We start from the raw sequence: 24,391 nt of genomic DNA, 5'->3' as shown, positions 1-24,391 counted from the left end.
TCAGAGGCTGCTGACTTTGTCATTGGCCAGTAAAAGGCGTTCCACTTGGGCCTGCAACTTTGCACGATACTGTCCGATCTCCAAGTTCTCCTGTAGGATGTTATCAGTGTCGTCTCTGTGTAGCAGTTCCAGCATTTCACTGCACACAATCTTGGCTGACTGCTTGAGGATGAAGTAACGGATCAGCATGGGCACCTGGTCAGCCAGTCTTTGCACCACAATCTGTGAGAGAGGTGAGATAGGTGAAAGAGCTGAGAGAGGTGAGGTGGGAGGGAGCGTGAGGGCCTGAAGTGATGAGATGGCCACAAGGCAACCAAAATATTGCCAAACGGCAACCAAGGCTCAGCAAGTTGAACATATAGACTTCAGAGTTGGATTGGTACGCAAAATGCTACTTACCATAAAGCAACCCTGCCACAACAATTCATGTTTGAAAGATTTGTCAAAAAAGCATTCATGAGAGATCTGATCATGCCCATTGATGATGTCATGGATTCATTGTACAGGCTGGAGCAGAGCTATATACTGTACATAGAGAGTTGGACCAACTTTTAGAACGGACGCCATGTTACCACCTTTGAGCATTCTATTTATCCATTAATGACAAGTATGTGGATTCAAATTCAAATTCTAGATTTTCAGTTACACAGCTATTGGTCAATATTGCCCATCGGGAGTAAACACGGCTGCCATATGGACATTTTTGATTATACTGTGTAATGTAAATGCATCATAATGTTATTATTGAATATACCATGGCATTGTTGAATAATCGTTTCTGATTGGCTTGAAGGGCATTCTAGAGCGTGCATTATATCCCTATAACACACGGTATATCAGCATGGTACTGCATTGTTGAGGGAGTTAGCACAAAAGCATTTCGCTGCACCTTTTATACCAGCTGTAAACTGTGTATGTGATGAATACAATAGATTTTATTTGATGCAGAAACCTGTGTCCAATCTCTAATCTGTCTCTGGGGTGGAGTACCAGGCTAGCTGTAGTCCATACATACACGTTGAGATCTCCCCAAATTTGTGGAAGACCCTGATGAGAAAGTTTGTCGATAAGTACGCTACATTGGCTTGCGAAAGTATTCATCCCCGTTGGCATTTTTCCAATTTTGTTGCCTTACAACCTGGAATAAAAATGGATTTTTGGGGGGTTTGTATCATTTGATTTACACAACATGCCTACCACTTTGAAGATGCAAAATATTTGTTATTATGAAACAAACAAGAAATAAGACAAAAAAAACAGAAAACTTGAGCGTGCCTAACTATTCACCCCCCGAAAGTCAATACTTTGTAGAGCCACCTTTTGCAGCAATCACAGCTGCAAGACTCTTGGTTTATGTCTCTATAAGCTTGGCACATCTAGCCACTGGGATGTTTGCCCATTCTTAAAGGCAAAACTGCTCCAGCTCCGGGGGACTGCCCAGGGACTGCGGTTGAAAATTAGCCGGCTGGCTAAAACCGGCACTTTTACTGAAACGTTGATTAATGTGCACTGTCCCTGTAAAAATAAACTCAAACTCAAACTCAAACTCAAATTGGATGGGTTCCGCTGGTGTACAGCAATCTTTAAGTCGTACCACAGATTCTCAATTGGAATGAGGTCTGGGCTTTGACTAGGCCATTCCAAGACACTTAAATGTTTCCCCTTAAACCACTCAAGTGTTGCTTTAGCAGAATGCTTAGGGTCATTGTCCTGCTGGAAGGTGAACCTCCGTCCCAGTCTCAAATCTCTGGAAGACTGAAACAGGTTTCCCTCAAGAATGTCCCTGTTTTTAGCGCCATCCATCATTCCTTCAATTCTGCCCAATTTCCCAGTCCCTGCCGATGAAAAAACATCCCCACCGCATGATGCTGCCACCACCATGCTTCACTGTGGGGATGGTGTTCTCGGGGTGATGAGAGGTGTTGGGATTGCGCCAGACATAGCGTTTTCCTTGATGACCAAAAAGCTCAATTTTATTTGATTCTGACCAGAGTACCTTCTTCCATATGTTTGTGGAGTCTCCCACATGCCTTTTGGCGAACACCAAACGTGTTTGCTTATTTTTTTCTTTAAGCACTGTCTTTTTTCTGGCCACTCTTCCATAAAGCCCAGCTCTGTGGAGTGTACGGCTTAAAGTGGTCCTATGGACAGATACTCCAATCTCCGCTGTGGAGCTTTGCAGCTGGTTATCTTTGGTCTCTTTGTTGCCTCTCTGATTAATGCCCTCCTTGCCTGGTCTGTGAGTTTTAGTGGGCGGCCCTCTCTTGGCAGGTTTGTTGTGGTGCCATATTCTTTCAAATTTTTTATAATGGATTTAATGGTGCTCCGTGAGATGGTCAAAGTTTCTGATATTTTTTTATAACCCAACCCTGATCTGTACTTCTCCACAACTTTGTTCCTGACCTGTTTGGAGAGCTCCTTGGTCTTCATGGTGTCGCTTGCTTGGTGGTGCCCCTTGCTCAGTGGTGTTACAGACTCTGGGGCCTTTCAGAACAGGTGTATATATACTGAAATCATGTGACAGATCATGTGACACTTAGATTGCACACAGGTGGACTTTATTTAACTAATTATGTGACTTCTGAAGGTAATTGGTTGCACCAGATCTTATTTAGGGGCTTCATAGCAAAGAGGGTGAATACATACGCACGCGCCACTTGTCCGTTAATTATTTTTTAGAATTTCTTGAAACAAGTAATTTTTTAAATTTCACTTCACCAATTTGGACTATTTTGTGTATGTCCATTACATGAAATCCAAATAGAAATCAATGGAAATTACAGGCTTTAATGCAATAAAATAGGAAAAATGCCACTGGGGATGAATACTTTTGCAAGGCACTGCCAGCTGCAGGTTTTAGTTAATTACATTTTATTTCTGGAACTTCTCCTCCTATTCTCTTTAAGCAAAACATACTTTACAGTACTTGTGTTGCATTGTACCTCATAGTATGACTTGAGCAGCCCTGGGTACTTGCTCCTGGTGTCGTGCTCTGAGTTGTCTCTTGTTTCCCCCTCCTCAAGATTATGCTTGTTGAAGATTTCATCCTGTGTGTAGACCTGCATCTCCATCTCAAACTGCTCCTTGATCCTCTCCTTCACTATTTTTGACTGATATTCCTGGATTCTTTCAATTTTTTTCTATGAGATTAAACAAAGATTAAGATATCATGAGCACATAAAGAACCTTGGATGCAGAGAGGCAGTATATAATATAATAATAAATGCCATTTAGCAGACGCTTTTAGCTTCGCGACTTACAGTCGATGCGTGCATACATTTTTGTGTATGGGTTGTCCCGGGGATCGAACCCACTACCTTGGCGTTACAAGCGCCGTGATCTACCAGCTGAGCTAATGTTAATGTTTCAGATAAAAGTTAAGTTCGACATGCTTTAAGTATCTTGTGGTGTTTTATTTTGAACATTTCAGGCTACAATCCTACAAAGGACAACCTGTAAATTTGAATTCCTCACAAAAAAATATTGTGATTTTTAAGTGCTACTTTGCCTCATGTTTTCCTGCCTTCTTGCTAGTCCCACTAACCTCGTAAGATTTCCAATTCAGGCTAAAATCACAGAATACAGAATTGTATGATTATCATTTCAGAGTGCTTAACAATTTACTATTTTAATTACCGTTGAGAACTTTTGAAGATAAGGAAAATTCTTAAAGCTCTCTCTGGACAAATGATCAAATTGCTTCTGCACCATTTCTGAAAAACAAAAACAAATGAATTTGGTAAAGAGAGTCCACAAAATGTTTATATTTAAAGGGGTAGTTCAGCCAGATTACAAAATGAAGTCAATAGTCCCAATATTAGAATTTGTTTGTGCTTCATGTCCAAATAATCAATAAATAACTTAATTGAGTTACACAATTTGAGATACATTAGGATCATTTGGACACGAAGTATGAAACATTTGGATGAACTATCCTATTTAGTCAATTAAAGTTTTAATGTCACGTGCACAAGGTCAATGAAATCCCTTTCTTGCAAGCTCTAAACTCAACAATGAAGCATAAAAATAACACAAGGTAGAACAAAAACACTCGAGGAATAAAAATAAGAAATAATAAAAGGATGAGAAGTAAGAAACGACATACAAGGTCAGTTCCAGGGTCAGTTCTAATACCATATTTACAACATGCAGGGATACGGGCGTGATAGAGGTAGATATGTATAGGGGTAAGGTGATTATATACAGGGTCAGTTCCAGGGTCAGTTCTAATACCATATTTACAATGTGCAGGGATACTGGAGTGATGGAGATAGATATGTATAGGGGTAAGGTGACAGGGATACTGGAGTGATAGAGGTAGATATGTATAGGGGTAAGGTGACAGGGATACTGGAGTGATAGAGGTAGATATGTATAGGGGTAAGGTGACTATAAACAAGGTCAGTTCCAATACCATATTTACAATGTGCAGGGATACTGGAGTGATGGAGATAGATACAGTGGGGAAAAAAAGTATTTAGTCAGCCACCAATTGTGCAAGTTCTCCCACTTAAAAAGATTAGAGAGTCCTGTAATTTTCATCATAGGTACACATCAACTATGAATGACAAAATGAGATTTTTTTTCTCCAGAAAATCACATTGTAGGATTTTTAATGAATTTATTTGCAAATTATGGTGGAAAATAAGTATTTGGTCAGTAACAAAAGTTTCTCAATACTTTGTTATATACCCTTTGTTGGCAATGACACAGGTCAAAAGTTTTCTGTAAGTCTTCACAAGGTTTTCACACACCTGTTGCTGGTATTTTGGCCCATTCCTCCATGCAGATCTCCTCTAGAGCAGTGATGTTTTGGGGGCTGTCGCTGGGCAACACGGACTTTCAACTCCCTCCAAAGATTTTCTATGGGGTTGAGATCTGGAGACTGGCTAGGCCACTCCAGGACCTTGAAGTGCTTCTTACGAAGCCACTCCTTCGTTGCCCGGGTGGTGTGTTTGGGATCATTGTCATGCTGAAAGACCCAGCCATGTTTCATCTTCAATGCCCTTGCTGATGGAAGGAGGTTTTCACTCAAAATCTCACGATACATGGCCCCATTCATTCTTTCCTTTACATGGATCAGTCGTCCTGGTCCCTTTGCAGAAAAACAGACCCAAAGCATGATGTTTCCACCCCCATGCTTCACAGTAGGTATGGTGTTCTTTGGATGCAACTCAGCATTCTTTGTCCTCCAAACACGATGAGTTGAGTTTTTACCAAAAAGTTATATTTTGGTTTCATCAGACCATATGACATTCTCCCAATCCTCTTCTGGATCATACAAATGAACTCTAGCAAACTTCAGACGGGCCTGGACATGTACTGGCTTAAGCAGGGGGACACGTCTGGCACTGCAGGATTTGAGTCCCTGGCGGCGTAGTGTGTTACTGATGGTAGGCTTTGTTACTTTGGTCCCAGCTCTCTGCAGGTCATTCACTAGGTCCCCCCGTGTGGTTCTGGGATTTTTGCTCACCGTTCTTGTGGTCATTTTGACCCCACGGGGTGAGAATCTTGCATGGAGCCCCAGATCGAGGGGAGATTATCAGTGGTCTTGTATGTCTTCCATTTCCTAATAATTGTTCCCACAGTTGATTTCTTCAAACCAAGCTGCTTACCTATTGCAGATTCAGTCTTCCCAGCCTGGTGCAGGTCTACAATTTTGTTTCTGGTGTCCTTTGACAGCTCTTTGGTCTTGGCCATAGTGGAGTTTGGAGTGTGACTGTTTGAGGTTGTGGACAGGTGTCTTTTATACTGATAACAAGTTCAAACAGGTGCCATTAATACAGGTAACGAGTGGAGGACAGAGGAGCCTCTTAAAGAAGAAGTTACAGGTCTGTGAGAGCCAGAAATCTTGCTTGTTTGTAGGTGACCAAATACTTATTTTCCACCATAATTTGCAAATAAATTCATTAAAAATCCTACAATGTGATCTTCTGGATTTTTTTTCCTCAATTTGTCTGTCATAGTTCACGTGTACCTATGATGAAAATTACAGGCCTCTCTCTTATCTTTTTAAGTGGGAGAACTTGCACAATTGGTGGCTGACTAAATACTTTTTTCCCCCACTGTATGTATAGGGGTAAGGTGACAGGGATACTGGAGTGATAGAGGTAGATATGTATAGGGGTAAGGTGACTATAAACAAGGTCAGTTCCAATACCATATTTACAATGTGCAGGGATACTGGAGTGATGGAGATAGATATGTATAGGGGTAAGGTGACAGGGATACTGGAGTGATAGAGGTAGATATGTATAGGGGTAAGGTGATTATATACAGGGTCAGTTCCAGGGTCAGTTCTAATACCATATTTACAATGTGCAGGGATACTGGAGTGATGGAGATAGATATGTATAGGGGTAAGGTGACAGGGATACTGGAGTGATAGAGGTAGATATGTATAGGGGTAAGGTGACTATAAACAAGGTCAGTTCCAATACCATATTTACAATGTGCAGGGATACTGGAGTGATGGAGATAGATATGTATAGGGGTAAGGTGACAGGGATACTGGAGTGATAGAGGTAGATATGTATAGGGGTAAGGTGATTATATACAGGGTCAGTTCCAATACCATATTTACAATGTGCAGGGATACTGGAGTGATGGAGATAGATATGTATAGGGGTAAGGTGACAGGGATACTGGAGTGATAGAGGTAGATATGTATAGGGGTAAGGTGACTAGGCATCAGGATATATGATAAACAGAGTAGCAGCTGTGTATATGATGAATACATGTGAGTGTGTGTGTGTGTGTGTGTTTAGAGTCAGTATAAATGTGTGTGGATGTTATGTGTTTGAGCAAGTTGTGTGTGTGTGTGTGTGTGTGGAGCGACGTGTGTGTGCGTCTGTAGAGTTCTGTGAGTGTGCATAGAGACAAAAAAAATTTATACAAATAAATACAGGGGTCAACTCAGATTGTCTGGTAGCCATTCTGTTATCTGTTTAGCAGTCTTATGGCTTGGGGATAGAAGCTGTTCAGGAGCCTGTTCAGGAGTCGCTTGCCGTGCAGAAGTAGAGAGAACAGTCTATGGCTTGGGTGGCTGGGGTCTTGATATAGAAATTAAAATATATACAGGTTAAAAGTAATGACTAAATGTTCCACCCTTAAATATAGTTGTGAAATGTTCTTGTTTTAAGTATGATTAGTACTTTCTTAGTAGTGACTAATTATTACACTCCGAAACTGTGTGAGATGTGTTAGAATCTACTACCTGGTAATGTGTGAGTGTAGGACCAGTAAAGATTATGACATTGCGCTACTATTTAGCAATGTGAGTAAGAGTTAGGCCAGACAACAAAGGACAAGGAGAACTGTCTACAGGCAACTGAGAAACCAAGATAAAGAGGCCTCTCAATTTAGGGAGGAGAGCGACTATGATAAGAACGTGTGTGTGTATGTGTGTGAATGTGTGTGTGTGTGTGTGTGTGTGTGTGTGTGTGTGTGTGTGTGTGTGTGTGTGTGTGTGTGTGAACTGATGGTCAGGAGAGCAGTTTTAAAGTGGAAAACTACAGCCCGCCTACAGAGGGGTGGGTTTTTTGTATGACGTGTGTGTATAAAAATATTATATGACCATTTTGTGGCAGAATTCTCAATGAATAAAGATCTGACTATTGCAACTGGGAGCTCTGTCCCTTTCTTGATCCAAAAGACTTACAACCTTTTGGGAGACGCACAGAGACACTTATTATTTAGAAGAGGGTTAAAGATGTGTTTAACGTAAACAGTGGCATACCCGAGCCAGACCAGAGACAGGGGAATGATACACCCTACCATCAGCAACTAAAAATATAGCATTCCCCAGTGGAATGAGACCAGAGATAAGCAGAACCATTAAAAAGGCCCTGATTGGATGGGGGAAAGCAACACTCATTAAGAGAGACCTAAAGGGAGTTCAGTCATGCCAACTCTAGCGGAGATAGTGAGGCCAGAAACAAAGGGGCAGTGTCCTGGAAATCACAGTCTTTTTTTTTTTTTTGTTCTGCTGGGAGTATATTTGATTATGGGAATTTGAGAGGCTAGAGACGTACATCATGGGTGAGACATAATTAATATATTATTGTACAAAGCCAATTTAGGGTCTCCATTAAGGAATGTCAATCACTACATTGGAAATGAATACTATGGAGATAAATTCAATATATGCTGGTCAACTATGGCATTTGTGTTTGGTGTTATTTGTAGCCTACTTAGAAAGGACAGTTACCTATATCTGCTGTATTTTAAACAATTACAGATTGGGGGTTTCATAAGAGGTGGCTATAATTTTAGTTGATAACAGAGGTAATTAGATTTGAGAAATGTTGAAAGTAATGTTAGATGGAAAGTCAGCAATAGAGTGGGTGATGAGAAATGTTGAAATGCATTGTTTAAGCAAGAATGTCATTAAATTCATGCTTTCTAGTTATGTTTATGCAAATATGTTATTCGTTTTTGGTGGTGTGTGGATATAATTTACTAATGCCAGGATTTAGTAAACAAAGCCGATAGATGTAGTGAGAGCAGCGGAAGGGATACCCCACCCTAAGACAGGGGTACACCAGTTTCAAAGAGATATGGACGGGCTGACCGCCAGCTTTAAGCTGAATACAGGGGAACTAGAGAGGGCAGTCAGACAGATAGTGTTGAAGGACTGAGCAGCAGTAAGGGGAAACTGGGTTCCCGGAGATGGGAATGCGCCGGTGTTAGAGTGGGAAGAGGGAGGGGCTTATGGAGATAAATTGGCACAACTCTGTGATAATCTGAGAGAATATTATCACAGACATGCCGACTTCTCCAAAGTCCACGAGTGTAAGCAGGGAGACAGTGAGACTATTAGTCAATACCTAGAGACTGAGAGAGATGTGTTCAATGCAAACAGTGGATTTATTAAACAATAGGTTTATATTTTAATAAATTAATGCAACAGGTTTAAATCAGTAGATTACCGGAAGGTGGTTATTGGCTTGTTATTTATAGGTTTAGTGAATTTAATGAAACATGGAGTTATCCGATGTGTTCTGAGAGGGATTATTATTATTTTTATTTATTTTTCAGGACTGAGGAAAATCCCCTACAGTATATGTTAAGGGACAGTAGGAGACAACATATCAAACATTTTTTTAAATAGATACCTGGAATAAAATATCACTGCTTACTTATATGCAGTAAGGGATTATATTGACAAATGAGTGAATTATGACATTAAGAAGGGTGACAGGAACAATATACGGAGAAACAGATATTTCCTATGTTCTTGATTATATTTTGCATTTGGGCCATTTAGCAGACGCTCTTATCCGGAGCGACTTACAGTTAGTGAATACATATTAATGTTCATACTGTAAAGAAAGGGGCAATCCTACGAGATAATGTCTGGCATATTACATTTATTAAGTCACTGTTTTGATATGCAGAAATATTGACATAAAGGTAAAACAATGTGTCAATAGGGGGAATGGTAGAGCAGGTTAGATGGTAGAGCAGGTTAGGAAACACTTTGTGGCCTATGGTATAACGAATTACTAAAAAATTTTTACAAATAAAAAAAAAAATCACCAAGGTAGACAGAGAGCACCGCAGGGGGAATATCCCCCTGTCAAAATATCCAGTCCAGCAATTGGAAATGGATTTTATAGAGTTATCACGGAGTGAAAGGAAGAAATTGCGTACAATGTCTACCGATAGTATTAATGACGATTAGGGTAACACCAGATAAATTGGGTTGTCCCCCTTTGAGAAAGTGTTTGAAAGACCTTACAGAATGCCACAGTTGGCAGGACCAGAAAAGGCAGACATAGAACTAGAGAATACAATAGCAGAACACATGAGAAAATTATTCGTTAACCATACCCGTATGTCTAAGAATTTTTGTTCTAGAGGAGAATTAAAGGAGAAGGTGACTCATAGTATACAACCTGGAGACTGGGTGTGGATCCAATCGTTGAGGAAAAAGGATTGAAAGCAGTCACGCTGGTAGTGTCACGCTCTGGCTCTGGGACTCTGTTATGTTGAGCCAGGGTGTATTGTTTCTATGTGTTTTGTGTTCTAGGTTGATTATCTAGCTCATGTGTTTCTGTGTTGGCCGGGGTGGTTCTCAATCAGAGGCAACGAGAATCAGCTGTTGCTTGTTGTCTCTGATTGGGAACCATACTTAGGCAGCCTGTTTTCCACAGTGTTTTGTGGGATCTTGTTCCGTGTATGGTTTGTGTCTGTTACCTAGGACTTCACGTATCGTTTTGTTGTTTTGTTTCGTGTGGTGAATCTAAATAAAGTATGTTCACTCATCACGCTGCGCATTGGTCCACTTCTATCGACGAGCGTGACAGAAGATCCCACCATAACTGGACCAAGCAGCGTGTCCAGGAGCCAACGCCAGAGGTGAATCTAGCGGATATCCACCTCGACTGGGTCAAGCAGCGTGTCCAGGAGCCAACGCCAGAGAGGACTCTAATGGATATCAACCTCGACTGGGTCAAGCCGCGTGAGGAGGAGAGAGGTTGGACTTGGGAGCAGAGGCTGGAGAGTCTGGCGAGAGCCATGGAGGCCATAGCCACGGGGGAGAGACGAACCCAGGACATTTTTAGGGGGGGGCTCACACCGTGGACGACGGGATTGCTGGAGGCAGATAAGGGGTGAGTTAGTGGACGAGGAGAGAAGGCCACCGGGTTACGGGAGCCATTGGCGAGTAGAGGGAAGGAAAATGTAGAGGCACGGCGAGAGGTACTGAGGTGTGTTGCCAGTCCGGTCCGGCCCGTTCCTGATCCCGGGTAAGGCCAGTGGTGTGTGTTCCCAGTGCGGTCCGGCCTGTTCCTGTCCCTCGCACCAAGCCTGTGATGCGCGTCGCCAGCCCGGTCCGGCCTGTTCCTGCCTCTCGCACCAAGCCTGTGGTGCGCGTCGCCAGCCCGGCCCAGCCTGTTCCTGCTCCCCGCACCAAGCCAATGGTGCGCGTCGCCAGCCCGGCCCGGCCTGTTCCTGCTCCCGCACCAAGCCAATGGTGCGCGTCGCCAGCCCGGCCCGGCCTGTTCCTGCTCCCCGCACCAAGCCAATGGTGCGCGTCGCCAACCCGGCCCGGCCTGTTCCTGCTCCCGCACCAAGCCAATGGTGCGGCGTTGCCACCGGCCCGGCCTGTTCCTGCTCCCCGCACCAAGCCAATGTTGCGCGTCGCCAGCCCGGCCCGGCCTGTTCCTGCTCCCGCACTAAGCCTATGGTGCGCGTCGCCAGCCCGGCCCGGCCTGTTCCTGCTCCCGCACCAAGCCAATGGTGCGCGTCGCCAGCCCGGCCCGGCCTGTTCCTGCTCCCGCACCAAGCCAATGGTGCGCGACGCCAGCCCGGCCCGGCCTGTTCCTGCTCCCCGCACCAAGCCAATGGTGCGCGGCGCCAACCCGGCCCGGCCTGTTCCTGCTCCCCGCACCAAGCCAATGGTGCGCGTCGCCAGCCCGGCCCGGCCTGTTCCTGCTCCCCGCACCAAGCCTATGGTGCGCGTCGCCAGCCCGGCCCGGCCTGTTCCTGCTCCTCGCACCAAGCCTGTAGTGAGCTTCGTCAGCCCGGTTCGGCCCGTCCCTGCTCCCCGCACCAAGCCTGTTGTGTGCGTCGTCAGCCCGGTCCGGCCCGTTCCTGCTCCCCGCACCAAGCCTGTGGTGCGCGTCGTCAGTCCGGCTCAGCCCGTGCCTGGGTCACCGGTGCCTGGTCAGGAGCCTAAGCAATCCGCTCCACCGATGTCCAGTCCAGCTCCAGCCAGCGGGGCCAGACCGGATCAGGGGCGCTACGGAGGGTGGTGGTCAAGCCCGGAGCCGGAACCGCCTCCGAGGAGGAATGCCCACCCGGCCCTCCCCTGTTCGGTTTATGTTTGGCGCGGTCGCTGTCTGCGCCTTTGGGGGGGGGTACTGTCACGCCCTGGCTCTGGGACTCTGTTATGTTGAGTCAGGGTGTGTTGTTTCTATGTGTTTTGTGTTCTAGGTTGATTATCTAGCTCATGTGTTTCTGTGTTGGCCGGGGTGGTTCTCAATCAGAGGCAACGAGTATCAGCTGTTGCTTGTTGTCTCTGATTGGGAACCATACTTAGGCAGCCTGTTTTCCACAGTGTTTTGTGGGATCTTGTTCCGTGTATGGTTTGTGTCTGTTACCTAGGACTTCACGTATCGTTTTATTGTTTTGTTTCGTGTGGTGAATCTAAATAAAGTATGTTCACTCATCACGCTGCGCATTGGTCCACTTATATCGACGAGCGTGACAGGGAGGGACCATACCAAGCCCTATTGGTAACTGCCTTCGCTATAAGAATAGCTGATAGAGACACTTGTGTCCACGTTACCCACTGCCAAAAAGGAAGGCCCACATACCAACACCGTTGAACACACACAGATTTAAAGAGAAGAACTGTACCACTAGGGTTCGGGGGTAAACTCTGTTAACGAAGAAACCCTACCCCGACCTTTCATCACTGTGGGGTGTTTATAGAGGTGTGGGAAGTACATTTACATTTACATTTTAGTAATTTAGCAGATGCTCTTATCCAGAGCGACTTACAGTTAGTTAGTGCATACATTATAATTTTTTTCATACCCCCTGGGGAATCTAACCCACAAACCTGGCGTTGCAAACACCATGCTCTATCAACTGAGCTACATCCAGCAGGTGTATGTCAGGGACAGGATTGGGATGGCGGTTTTGGGGATTTTGGGGGACTCTGAGCTGCATCATCGTGTTAACCATATTATGGATTAATCCAGGTCAACCTAAACAGGGAAATGATTAGTTTATAGTTAAAGTCAGTTTAGGATAAGATGGGGGATTCAAGATACCATTCGACCTCCCATGAAGAGATAGGAGGTTTTGGGGGCTTTGGTAAGAAGGGGGCGTGTACAAGAAAGTTAGGTCCTAGAAGGTATGGTAAATACATTTGCACTGGGGAACGCTCATGTCCTTGGGCAAGGGTGTTTAAACATACCTGGGGAACATACTATGAGAATGGGATGGACGCAGTACACCGATGGAGAATCAAACAAACCCATGATAAATATAAAACGGAACTGGTGATAACGGTAAAGTCAATTGTGCAAGATGACATTGCAAGGAACTATTGGGCCTGTGTTGATGATTCCGGGGCAGATATATGTTTGAGGCTCATTTTACAGGAGAGAAATGAATCTTCCACCCCCGAGACAGATCAGCAGGTAGATCCAATGTTATCACCAGAGGTATCAAAAACTAGCCTAACACCCCTTGGAAGGCCCTCAGAAGGAATCCTAAATAGCACTAAACCACCAAGGGTAGAATATTTCCTCTTGCAGGAAATGAACCAAGGAGAAGTAGAAGCAATTTCAAATGAGAACTTCTGGGTAAGGTGGGTGAACTACACAGCTAGGGCATTGGGTCAAACTAATTATTATGCCTGTTCAACAGGTAGGCCAAACCTTCTAACTGCACCTATGTCTCAGACCATGTTCTCTTTTGTGATAGATTTGGGATCAAACCAAACCTCACCTAATTGTTCTGATATTAAAATAACCACTCTTAAAAAGGATAATACTAAGGCACCCCAATTCACCATGACCCACGGAGATTATTAATGTTATAGACACCAAAGTAATGCGAATCACAGATCAAATTGGAGAAGGGTTTACAACAATGTTTTTCTGGTGGGTTACAATTGATAAAAATGTTGACTGGATTAATTACATCTACGAAGGTTTGTTAATTAGACAAGGGATGCAGTGAAGAGAATCTCAGGCCAACTATCCGCCACCTCACTCATGACCTGCAGAATAGATTGGCTCTCGATATGCTTTTAGCAGAGAAGGGCGGATTTACAAGATGGTGGGAGGTCATTGTTGTATGTTTATCCCCAACAATACAGCCCCAGATGGTACAGTAACTAGAGCACTGGCAGGTCTCACTGCATTAAGTAAAGAATGGGCTGAGAACTGGGGGGTGAATACATCAATGACTGGTTGGTTTGATAACATGTTTGGAAAATGGAAAGCTATTGTTGCAACTGTTCTGTGTGCAGCTATAGCTTCTATGGGTATGTTTGTTCTTTGTGGATGTTGTCTTATTCCCTGTGTCCGAGGGTTGGTGAATGCAGTTTCCCAACAGATGGTGAGATACGGCCCAATCCCGGACTCCGACCTAAGGAATGAAGAATATGACCCACCAGGCTTGGTGGAGGACGACGACGATTCAGATAGTTTGAGACTGGATGTTTTCCTAGAACTATAAATCTCTAGGTTAAAAGTAATTTTAGTGATTTTCTGTGTATTAAAGTGTGGATAATTTAGTCAAAGGATGGATTGATATAGAAATGTAAATACATACAGGTTAAAAGTAATGACTAAATGTTCCACCCTTAAATATAGTTGTGAAATGTTCTTGTTTTAAGTATGATTAGTACTTTCTTAGTAGTGACTAATTATTACACTCCGGAACTGTGTGAGATGTGTTAGAATCTACTACCTGGTAATGTGTGAGTGTAGGACCAGTAAAGATTATGACATTGTGCTACTATTTAGCAATGCGAGTAAGAGTTAGGCCAGACAACAAAGGACAAGGAGAACTGTCTACAGGCAACTGAGAAACCAAGATAAAGAGGCCTCCCAATTTAGGGAGGAGAGAGACTATGATAAGAACATATGTGTGTGTATGTATGTGTGTGTATGTGTATGTATGTGTGTGTGTGTGTGTGTGTGTGTGTGTGTGTGTGTGTGTGTGTGTGAACTGATGGTCAGGAGAGCAGGTTTAAAGTGGAAAACTACAGCCCGCCTACAGAGGGGTGGGATTTTTGTATGACGTGTGCGTCTAAAAATATTGTACCACCATTTTGTGGCAGAATTCTCAATTAATAAATATCTGACTATTGCAACTGGGAGCTCTGTCCGTTTCTTGATCCAAAATACTTAAAACCTTTTGGGAGACGCACAGTGACACTGATATAGTTTGTTAAATAATTATCATAACAGGTGTTTAACAATTTTCCGGGCCTTCCTTTCACACCGCCTGCTATAGAGGTCGTGGATGGCACGGAGCTCAACGCCAACAATATACTGGGCTGTCCGTACCACCCTCTGTAGCGCCATGCGATGGAGGGTGGCGCTATTGCCATACCAAGCAGTGATGCAGCTAGTCAAGATGCTCTCAATGGTGCAGCTGTTGAACTTTTTGAAGATTTGAGGGCCCATGCCAAACCGTTTCAACCTCCTGACGGGGAGAGGCGCTGTTTCGCCTTCTTCACGACTGTGCGCGCGTTTGTGGACCATTTTAAGTCATTAGTGATTTGGACACAGAGGAACTTAATGCTGTCGACCCGGCCACTTCAGCCCTGTCGATGTGGATGGGGGTGTGATTCACCAATACTTGCTTTCTTGGGTGCTTACTGCTTAATATAATAGGCATGTTTGTCTTGTCAGAAGTACCATAGAGACCCATGCATGATGTTCAATAAAGGGGCTTTTAGAAAATCACATCAAACCTAGGGCTTTTTGGTCACTTACCTCTGATTTTCTCTAGTGTCGCCATAGCTGGATCCTTAAGTTTAGCCACTAGTTTCTGAACAACATGTTGAAATACCCTGTAGTTACTGAAACCAGGCAGCTCACTTCCCCTGTGTTCCTTGTCATATTCATTGACCACTTGTTGCACTTCATCGTTGTCTAAATTGAGGAAAACAATGTTAATCATTTATTGGAGATATAATGGATTATAATCACTATTGTATGACATAACTATTAGTGGTATCATAATTATATCAGTAAATATTAGGGATACTAGGAAACATAAATATTTATTTGGTGAGCAATATCCTGTCTATTCAAAATTGTACCTACAATTTGATTTGGCATATTTCAGACATTCCATCCAGTCTATAAATGCCTTTCGCATGAGCTCAAATAGATTTTCCACAACGATAATATCCCCTGTGGACAGTTGGGTAATCTGCTCATTGAACTCTGTTATGACCTGAAGAAGGAAACATAACACAATAAAAACATAACACAATAAAACCTACCTGTTTAAATGTTTCATATTTAGTCCTTTTAGATTACTGTTTTATGAGATGGCTCCACAAGACCCATCCATCCTTACATCATCTACAGATATTAAGCAAGAACTATCTTACACTGGTGTGTCCAAGTGTTTTTGCAAGATCTGCTGTCGAGGCAAAGTATTGTTTAACCTGGTGACAAACATAATCCGTGGGAAATTAAGGAAGGACAGTGGAGGAAGTGGGAGAGTGGAGAAAGTTTTGATGCTGTTTTATTTGTCTTTCTGGACAGTGGTTCTACTCTTACAGCTGTGTTGCAAATCTGACCAATCCAATTGGCAGAGGATGTGCAACAGAGTTGATGCCTTTACTGTCTATAGGAGTGATAGAAACAGACTTTGTCTCCCAAGGACATTCTCCTGACAATTTACCAAACCATGACAATAACACAGCTGGACCACTGTGCAACAGTGGTGGTTTCCAAACCTTACATCATACATTTGTGTGGCAATTTTGTAGAAAAGAAGCCGTTTACGAAGCTGAAAGATGGAAAGGTGAAAGATTGACTCACCTGAATGAGGTACTTTCTCTTCTCTTCAGGTTCCAGGGGAGGCCCACACTCTATTTTACTCAATTCAATCTTTACATCCGCCAGCTGCTCCTTTATCTTCTCTGAGATCTGGGGCAGGTTTTTCTGACCAGGAGCAAACATACAACAAGTTAATAGGTACCAGACCACATGTTTTCCAGTGTGCACTGGAAACAGATAATCATAGGGTATGTGGTTGGACTAACCTTGATCTGTTTGACCAGGGCATTGCTGAGCTTAGTGGCTAGGCACTTGGTGGTTGCCTTCTCCTGACGCAAGAGGGATCTATACATTAAAAGGAAGAGAAATTTAACAAAAACAGTATTTCATCCCGAAAATGGTATAAAAAATGTCAAATACAAATGTCAGTTAACCCCTTGGCCTACAATGGTCACGCCCCCATGTAAATCTAATTAACATAATAAAATAATCCCCATCAAAATCTGTCTGTTTAAGCTAGAGATATGTGCATGAGCTAAGTTAACATGTGGAATTGTTTAAAGATGATCACACCAAGGATCATTTAGCTATTTGATTTCGAATGTTAAAAAGTACTATATGTAGAAATGTAAGAGAAGGGAGGTGAGTGAGCAATAAAAAGGCCTGGGACTCAGAAGAAAATATTATTCATCAATACTATATGGAACTACTCTCAGTGGATATGTGGAAAAATATACTTTTCATAAAATCCTGAAACATCCCTTTCCAGCTAACGCGTTCTGAGCTGTTAAATCAATTACAATATTGATGAAAAAACAGATGTGTTTATTATTTGTATGTCTGTCTGATTTATACCCCAACTGAACTCTTATTATTATAATATATTACGTATTCTGTGGTTGTCTATGGTAAATACCGTATCAACTTTTCCACCAAAAATAAGAATAGATATGTCAATGTCAGTGGCGTTTAGTGGCGTTTAAAATAAGGGAGAATATTTTTTTTTAGAATCAGGGGTGACATTTTTTCTATTACAGCATATTGGATGACTGACATACGTATTCCATTCACCCAGCTCAATGTCACATCGATAAGTTTAGGCTCCTACATCATACTCTAAGTTTCCCTATACCCATCGTGCCTACAAATGAAAGTTTACAACATAAGTCGAGAGACATTTTCGTCATCAAGGTGACAGACATTGACACATTCAATACCGCCTTGCACACTCTTGCCTGCATCTAACTGATCTAGGGTGTAATCATTAGTCCAACAGTTCCAAACGAGAGATTCTATTGGACAAATTCAGGTATGTTTGTCCCTTTTTCAATCCGTTTGCTTCCGTTTAAGAAACATTTTTTCAACATAATTGGTGGAATGAATACACCCCTGATCACACGCAATCACAGTTCACTTTCATAGCAGCAAAATACAAACAGCATGATTCCTTTGATCATTCTATAGCTAATTCCTTCTCCCATATACGCACTCTCCTCCTCTCACCTTTTCCCTTCGCTTGTAGACTTAGGGGCACAACACATCAGCTGCTACAATGATGCAGTACAGTTTTCAGTCAGCAGCAAGCAGTTTAGCAGTGACACAGGCAGTGTTTCAGAGACAGTGGCTAAAAACTAATAAAACACAAAAGCTTACCTTGACTTGGAAGAGTTCCTGTGTTGGATTGCCATAGCCAGCTAGCTAACATAGCATCCCTCTCTGTTTGAGCATTGTGTTTGACTAGGCTAAACTAGCTAGCTGCATTCGCTAGCTAAGTAAGTAAAAATGAAATATAGATAGCTCTCTCTCTCTCCTGCTTCTCCTTAATTTTTGAAGACATTAATTTGTTGAAAACTGTTCAACTATTGTTTTTCTCTCTTTGAGTTAAATACTCATCACATTTTATGTATTGCAATGCTAGCTAGTTGTAGATTATGCTTTCAGTTCTAGATTAATTCTCTGATCCTTTAATTGGGTGGACAACATGTCAGTTCATGTTGCAAGAGCTCTGACAGGTTGGAGGACATCCTCCAGAAGTTGTCATTATTGCTGTGTAAGTCTATGGAAGGGGGTGAGAACCATGAGCCCCCTAGGTTTTGTATTGAAGTCAATGTACCCAGAGGAGGACGGAAACTAGCTGTCCTCCGGCTACACCATGGTGCTACCCTACAGAAGGCTGTTGAGGCTAATGTAGACCTTCATTGCAAAACAGTGGGTTTTAGTCAATTATTTGGTGATATTTAGTACAGTTTTATTTAAAATATATAACTTTTTTTTATGTTTCACTATTTACATTTTTCTGAATTTCACTGAGGAGGATGGTCCTCCCATTCCTCCTCTGAGGAGCCTCCACTGGTTAATATACAGTATAAAATAATGTGTGTGTGTGTGTGTGTGTGTGCGTGTGTGTGTGTGTGTGTGTGTGCATGCGTGCGTGTGTGTGTGTGTGCGTGTGTGTGTGTGTGTGTGTGTGTGTGTGTGTGTGTGTGTGTGTGTGTGTGTGTGTGTGTGTGTGTGTGCGTGCGTGCGTGCGTGCGTGCGTGCGTGCGTGCGTGCGTGCGTGCGTGCGTGCGTGCGTGCGTGTGTGTGTGTGTGTGTGTGTGTGTGTTCGTTCCCATCTGACCTTGTTCAACGTGTCTCACGACTTCTGAGGGTTCGTCAAATTCATATCTTGATTTGCCTCCGTATGAGATGACAGCCTCCCATTTCACTGACCTGTCATTACACAGTTTAAGTAGCAGTGGGCACCTGGTGACAATACCTGTAAACAAGGAAGTACCAATGACAGATCATTATACTGTATAACAGAACAATCAATTATCTAAAAGCATGTCAGACATTTACAGTGTCACTAAATGGTTAGAAAACTCATGTACAGTAAATACGCATTTAACAGGTTTGCTGCGGTTATCAAGTTAATTTGAATATTCTAAACATTTCAGCAATGTCCTTGTCTCTGTGGTCCTATTGTACTGTCTATATTTCCTGACCTTGTCTATGGACAAGGATAGTGTGAAAACCTGCTTCAGGGTTGTTTACCTTGCCAGTGTCCTAAATCGCCAACTTCAGCATTTTAAAACCAAAAACTAGTCAATGCCCAAATCAAGTCTAAGTTAAACAACCACTTTCAGAGACTTTGGGTGATTTGGGCATGACATTTAAAATGCTAATATAGATTTCAATTGTTTTTTTTGTATATTCAGGAAACAATACAGAATCTCACCAGTCCCTCTGGGCAGCGCCACCCCAGAAAGGGTCTCAAGCACAGAGCTCTTTCCTGAACTCTGGTCTCCCACCACAGCAATGGTTGGCAGTGGCATCTCCTTATCTATCCCTATGGATCTCAAGTCATCTATTAAGTCTATGAAAGGCCGGACCTTCTCCGCCAGCTGGTCTTGGAACATGCTGGGGGTATGTCAGGAGTACAAAACAATGCAATTATGAATGGTTCATTTCTTGGTAGACTTATGCATGGCTAAATTGATCATTTTACACAGATTTTCTAGTTAGTAACTAACTATCATTTGGCGTACATGGAACAAGAAAATGTATCCCCCCCAAAAAAAATTATACTGCACCAAGTGTAACAAAATGTCACACTATTTACTGTATAAATAGTCACCACTGCATAAATAGTCACTCTGCATAAATAATCACCACTGTATAAATAATCACCACTGTATAAATAATCACCACTGCATAAATAATCACCACTGTATAAATAATCACCACTGTATAAATAATCACCACTGTATAAATAATCACCACTGCATAAATAGTCACTCTGCATAAATAATCACCACTGCATAAATAATCACCACTGTATAAATAATCACCACTGCATAAATAGTCACTCTGCATAAATAATCACCACTGTATAAATAATCACCACTGTATAAATAATCACCACTGCATAAATAATCACCACTGTATAAATAATCACCACTGTATAAATAATCACCACTGTATAAATAATCACCACTGCATAAATAGTCACTCTGCATAAATAATCACCACTGTATAAATAATCACTACTGCATAAATAATCACCACTGTATAAATAATCACCACTGCATAGATAATCACCACTGTATAAATAATCACCACTGCATAAATAGTCACTCTGCATAAATAATCACCACTGTATAAATAATCACCACCGTATAAATAATCACCACAGCATAAATAATCACCACTGTATAAATAATCACCACTGCATAAATAATCATCACTTTATAAATGATCACCACTGCATAAATAGTCACCACTGTATAAATAATCACCACTGCATAAATAATCACCACTGTATAAATAATCACCACTGTATAAAAAATCACCACTGCATAAATAATCACCACTGCATAAATAATCACCACTGTATAAATAATCACCACTGTATAAATAATCACCACTGCATAAATAATCATCACTTTATAAATGATCACCACTGCATAAATAGTAACCACTGTATAAAGAATCACCACTGTATAAATAATCACCACTTCATAAATAGTCACTCTGCATAAATAATCACCACTGTATAAATAATCACTACTGCATAAATAATCACCACTGTATAAATAATCACCACTGCATAGATAATCACCACTGTATAAATAATCACCACTGCATAAATAGTCACTCTGCATAAATAATCACCACTGTATAAATAATCACCACCGTATAAATAATCACCACAGCATAAATAATCACCACTGTATAAATAATCACCACTGCATAAATAATCATCACTTTATAAATGATCACCACTGCATAAATAGTCACCACTGTATAAATAATCACCACTGCATAAATAATCACCACTGTATAAATAATCACCACTGTATAAAAAATCACCACTGCATAAATAATCACCACTGCATAAATAATCACCACTGTATAAATAATCACCACTGTATAAATAATCACCACTGCATAAATAATCATCACTTTATAAATGATCACCACTGCATAAATAGTCACCACTGTATAAATAATCACCACTGCATAAATAATCACCACTGTATAAATAATCACCACTGTATAAAAAATCACCACTGCATAAATAATCACCACTGCATAAATAATCACCACTGTATAAATAATCACCACTGTATAAATAGTCACCACTGCATAAATAGTCACTCTGCATAAATAATCACCACTGTATAAATAATCACCACTGCATAAATAATCACCACTGTATAAATAATCACCACTGCATAGATAATCGCCACTGTATAAATAATCACCACGGCATAAATAGTCACTCTGCATAAATAATCGCCACTGCATAAATAATCACCACTGTATAAATAGTCACCACTGCATAAATAATCGCCACTGCATAAATAATCACCACTGCATAAATAATCACCACTGTATAAATAATCACCACTGCATAAATAATCACCACTGCATAAATAATCACCACTGCATAAATAATCACCACTGTATAAATAATCACCACTGTATAAATAATCACCACTGCATAAATAGTCACTCTGCATAAATAATCACCACTGTATAAATAATCACCACCGTATAAATAATCACCACAGCATAAATAATCACCACTGTATAAATAATCACCACTGCATAAATAATCATCACTTTATAAATGATCACCACTGCATAAATAGTCACCACTGTATAAATAATCACCACTGCATAAATAATCACCACTGTATAAATAATCACCACTGTATAAAAAATCACCACTGCATAAATAATCACCACTGCATAAATAATCACCACTGTATAAATAATCACCACTGTATAAATAGTCACCACTGCATAAATAGTCACTCTGCATAAATAATCACCACTGTATAAATAATCACCACTGCATAAATAATCACCACTGTATAAATAATCACCACTGCATAGATAATCGCCACTGTATAAATAATCACCACGGCATAAATAGTCACTCTGCATAAATAATCGCCACTGCATAAATAATCACCACTGTATAAATAGTCACCACTGCATAAATAATCGCCACTGCATAAATAATCACCACTGCATAAATAATCACCACTGTATAAATAATCACCACTGCATAAATAATCACCACTGCATAAATAATCACCACTGCATAAATAATCACCACTGTATAAATAATCACCACTGCATAAATAATCACCACTGTATAAATAGTCACCAATGTATAAAGAATCACCACTGCATAAATAATCACTACTGTATAAATAATCCCCATCACCATAAAATTCAGAAAATTAGGATTATAGTACGGTGGTACAGTGTAGTGCAGAGTAGTACTGCAAGGGTGCAATAACAAGTGGAAAATGGAGGCCTTCATCATTTCAAAACTGAAAACTGAAGTAATGTTGTCCCACCTCGGTCCATCTTCATATGACATTTCTTTCTCCCCCTGAAATTAAAGAGAATGAAAATAAACATTAACAGGAATGTATCTGTATTTTGAACTAAAGTTATGTACAGTGGGGAAAAAAAGTATTTAGTCAGCCACCATTTGTGCAAGTTCTCTCACTTAAAAAGATGAGAGAGGCCTGTAATTTTCATCATAGGTACAAGTCAACTATGACAGACAAAATGAGAAAAGAAAATCCAGAAAATCACATTGTAGGATTTTTTATGAATTTATTTGCAAATTATGGTGGAAAATAAGTATTTGGTCAATAACAAAAGTTTCTCAATACTTTGTTATATACCCTTTGTTGTCAATGACACAGGTCAAACGTTTTGACCAGGTCAAGGTTTTCACACACTGTTGCTGGTATTTTGGCCAATTCTTCCATGCAGATCTCCTCTGGAGCAGTGATGTTTTGGGGCTGTCGCTGGGCAACACGGACTTTCAACTCCCTCCAAAGATGTTCTATGGGGTTGAGATCTGGAGACTGACTAGGCACCCCTACAGGACCTTGAAATGCTTCTTACGAAGCCACTCCTTCGTTGCCCGGGCGGTGTGTTTGGGATCATTGTCATGCTGAAAGACCAAGCCACGTTTCATCTTCAATGCCCTTGCTGATGGAAGGAGGTTTTCACTCAAAATCTCACGATACATGGCCCCATTCATTCTTTCCTTTACACGGATCAGTCGTCCTGGTCCCATTGCAGAAAAACAGCCCCAAAGCATGATGGTTCCACCCCCATGTTTCACAGTAGGTATGGTGTTCTTTGGATGCAACTCAGCATTCTTTGTCCTCCAAACACGACGAGTTGAGTTTTTACCAAAAAGTTCTATTTTGGTTTCATCTGACCATATGACATTCTCCCAATCCTCTTCTGGATCATCCAAATGCACTCTAGCTAACTTCAGACGGGCCTGGACATGTACTGGCTTAAGCAGGGGGACATGTCTGGCACTGCAGGATTTGAGTCCCTGGCGGCGTAGTGTGTTACTGATGGTAGGCTTTGTTACTTTGGTCCCAGCTCTCTGCAGGTCATTCACTAGGTCCCCCCGTGTGGTTCTGGGATTTTTGCTCACCGTTCTTGTGATCATTTTGACCCCACGGGGTGAGATCTTGCGTGGAGCCCCAGATCGAGGAGATTATCAGTGGTCTTGTATGTCTTCCATTTCCTAATAATTGCTCCCACAGTTGATTTCTTCAAACCAAGCTGCTTACCTATTACAGGTTCAGTCTTCCCAGCCTGGTGCAGGTCTACAATTTTGTTTCTGGTGTCCTTTGACAGCTCTTTGGTCTTGGCCATAGTGGAGTTTGGAGTGTGACTGTTTGAGGTTGTGGACAGGTGTCTTTATACTGATAACAAGTTCAAACAGGTGCCATTAATACAGGTAACGAGTGGAGGACAGAGGAGCCTCTTAAAGAAGAAGTTACAGGTCTGTGAGAGCCAGAAATCTTGCTTGTTTGTAGGTGACCAAATACTTATTTTCCACCATATTTTGCAAATAAATT

General features: G+C 41.7%; 1 protein-coding gene across 1 annotated transcript; it reads right to left on the bottom strand.

Annotated features, from left to right (window-relative positions):
• On the bottom strand, positions 1–22,872 carry LOC123489642 (interferon-induced GTP-binding protein Mx-like). Its single transcript, XM_045220075.1, has 11 exons — positions 22,850–22,872; positions 19,711–19,892; positions 19,111–19,248; positions 17,980–18,013; positions 16,757–16,835; positions 16,533–16,655; positions 15,804–15,936; positions 15,471–15,629; positions 3,637–3,713; positions 2,943–3,140; positions 1–222 (listed from the first exon to the last, which is right to left on the bottom strand). The coding sequence occupies exons 1-11, from the start codon at positions 22,870–22,872 to the stop codon at positions 1–3; spliced, it is 1,368 nt and encodes a 455-aa protein (XP_045076010.1).
• Positions 22,873–24,391: the final 1,519 nt, after the last annotated feature.

The sequence above is a fragment of the Coregonus clupeaformis genome, unplaced genomic scaffold, assembly GCF_020615455.1.
Source record: "Coregonus clupeaformis isolate EN_2021a unplaced genomic scaffold, ASM2061545v1 scaf3107, whole genome shotgun sequence".
In the NCBI taxonomy this organism is placed as follows: domain Eukaryota; kingdom Metazoa; phylum Chordata; class Actinopteri; order Salmoniformes; family Salmonidae; genus Coregonus; species Coregonus clupeaformis.
The sequence above is the reverse complement of the archived record's forward strand: the minus strand, read 5'-3'. Positions and strand labels throughout refer to the sequence as shown.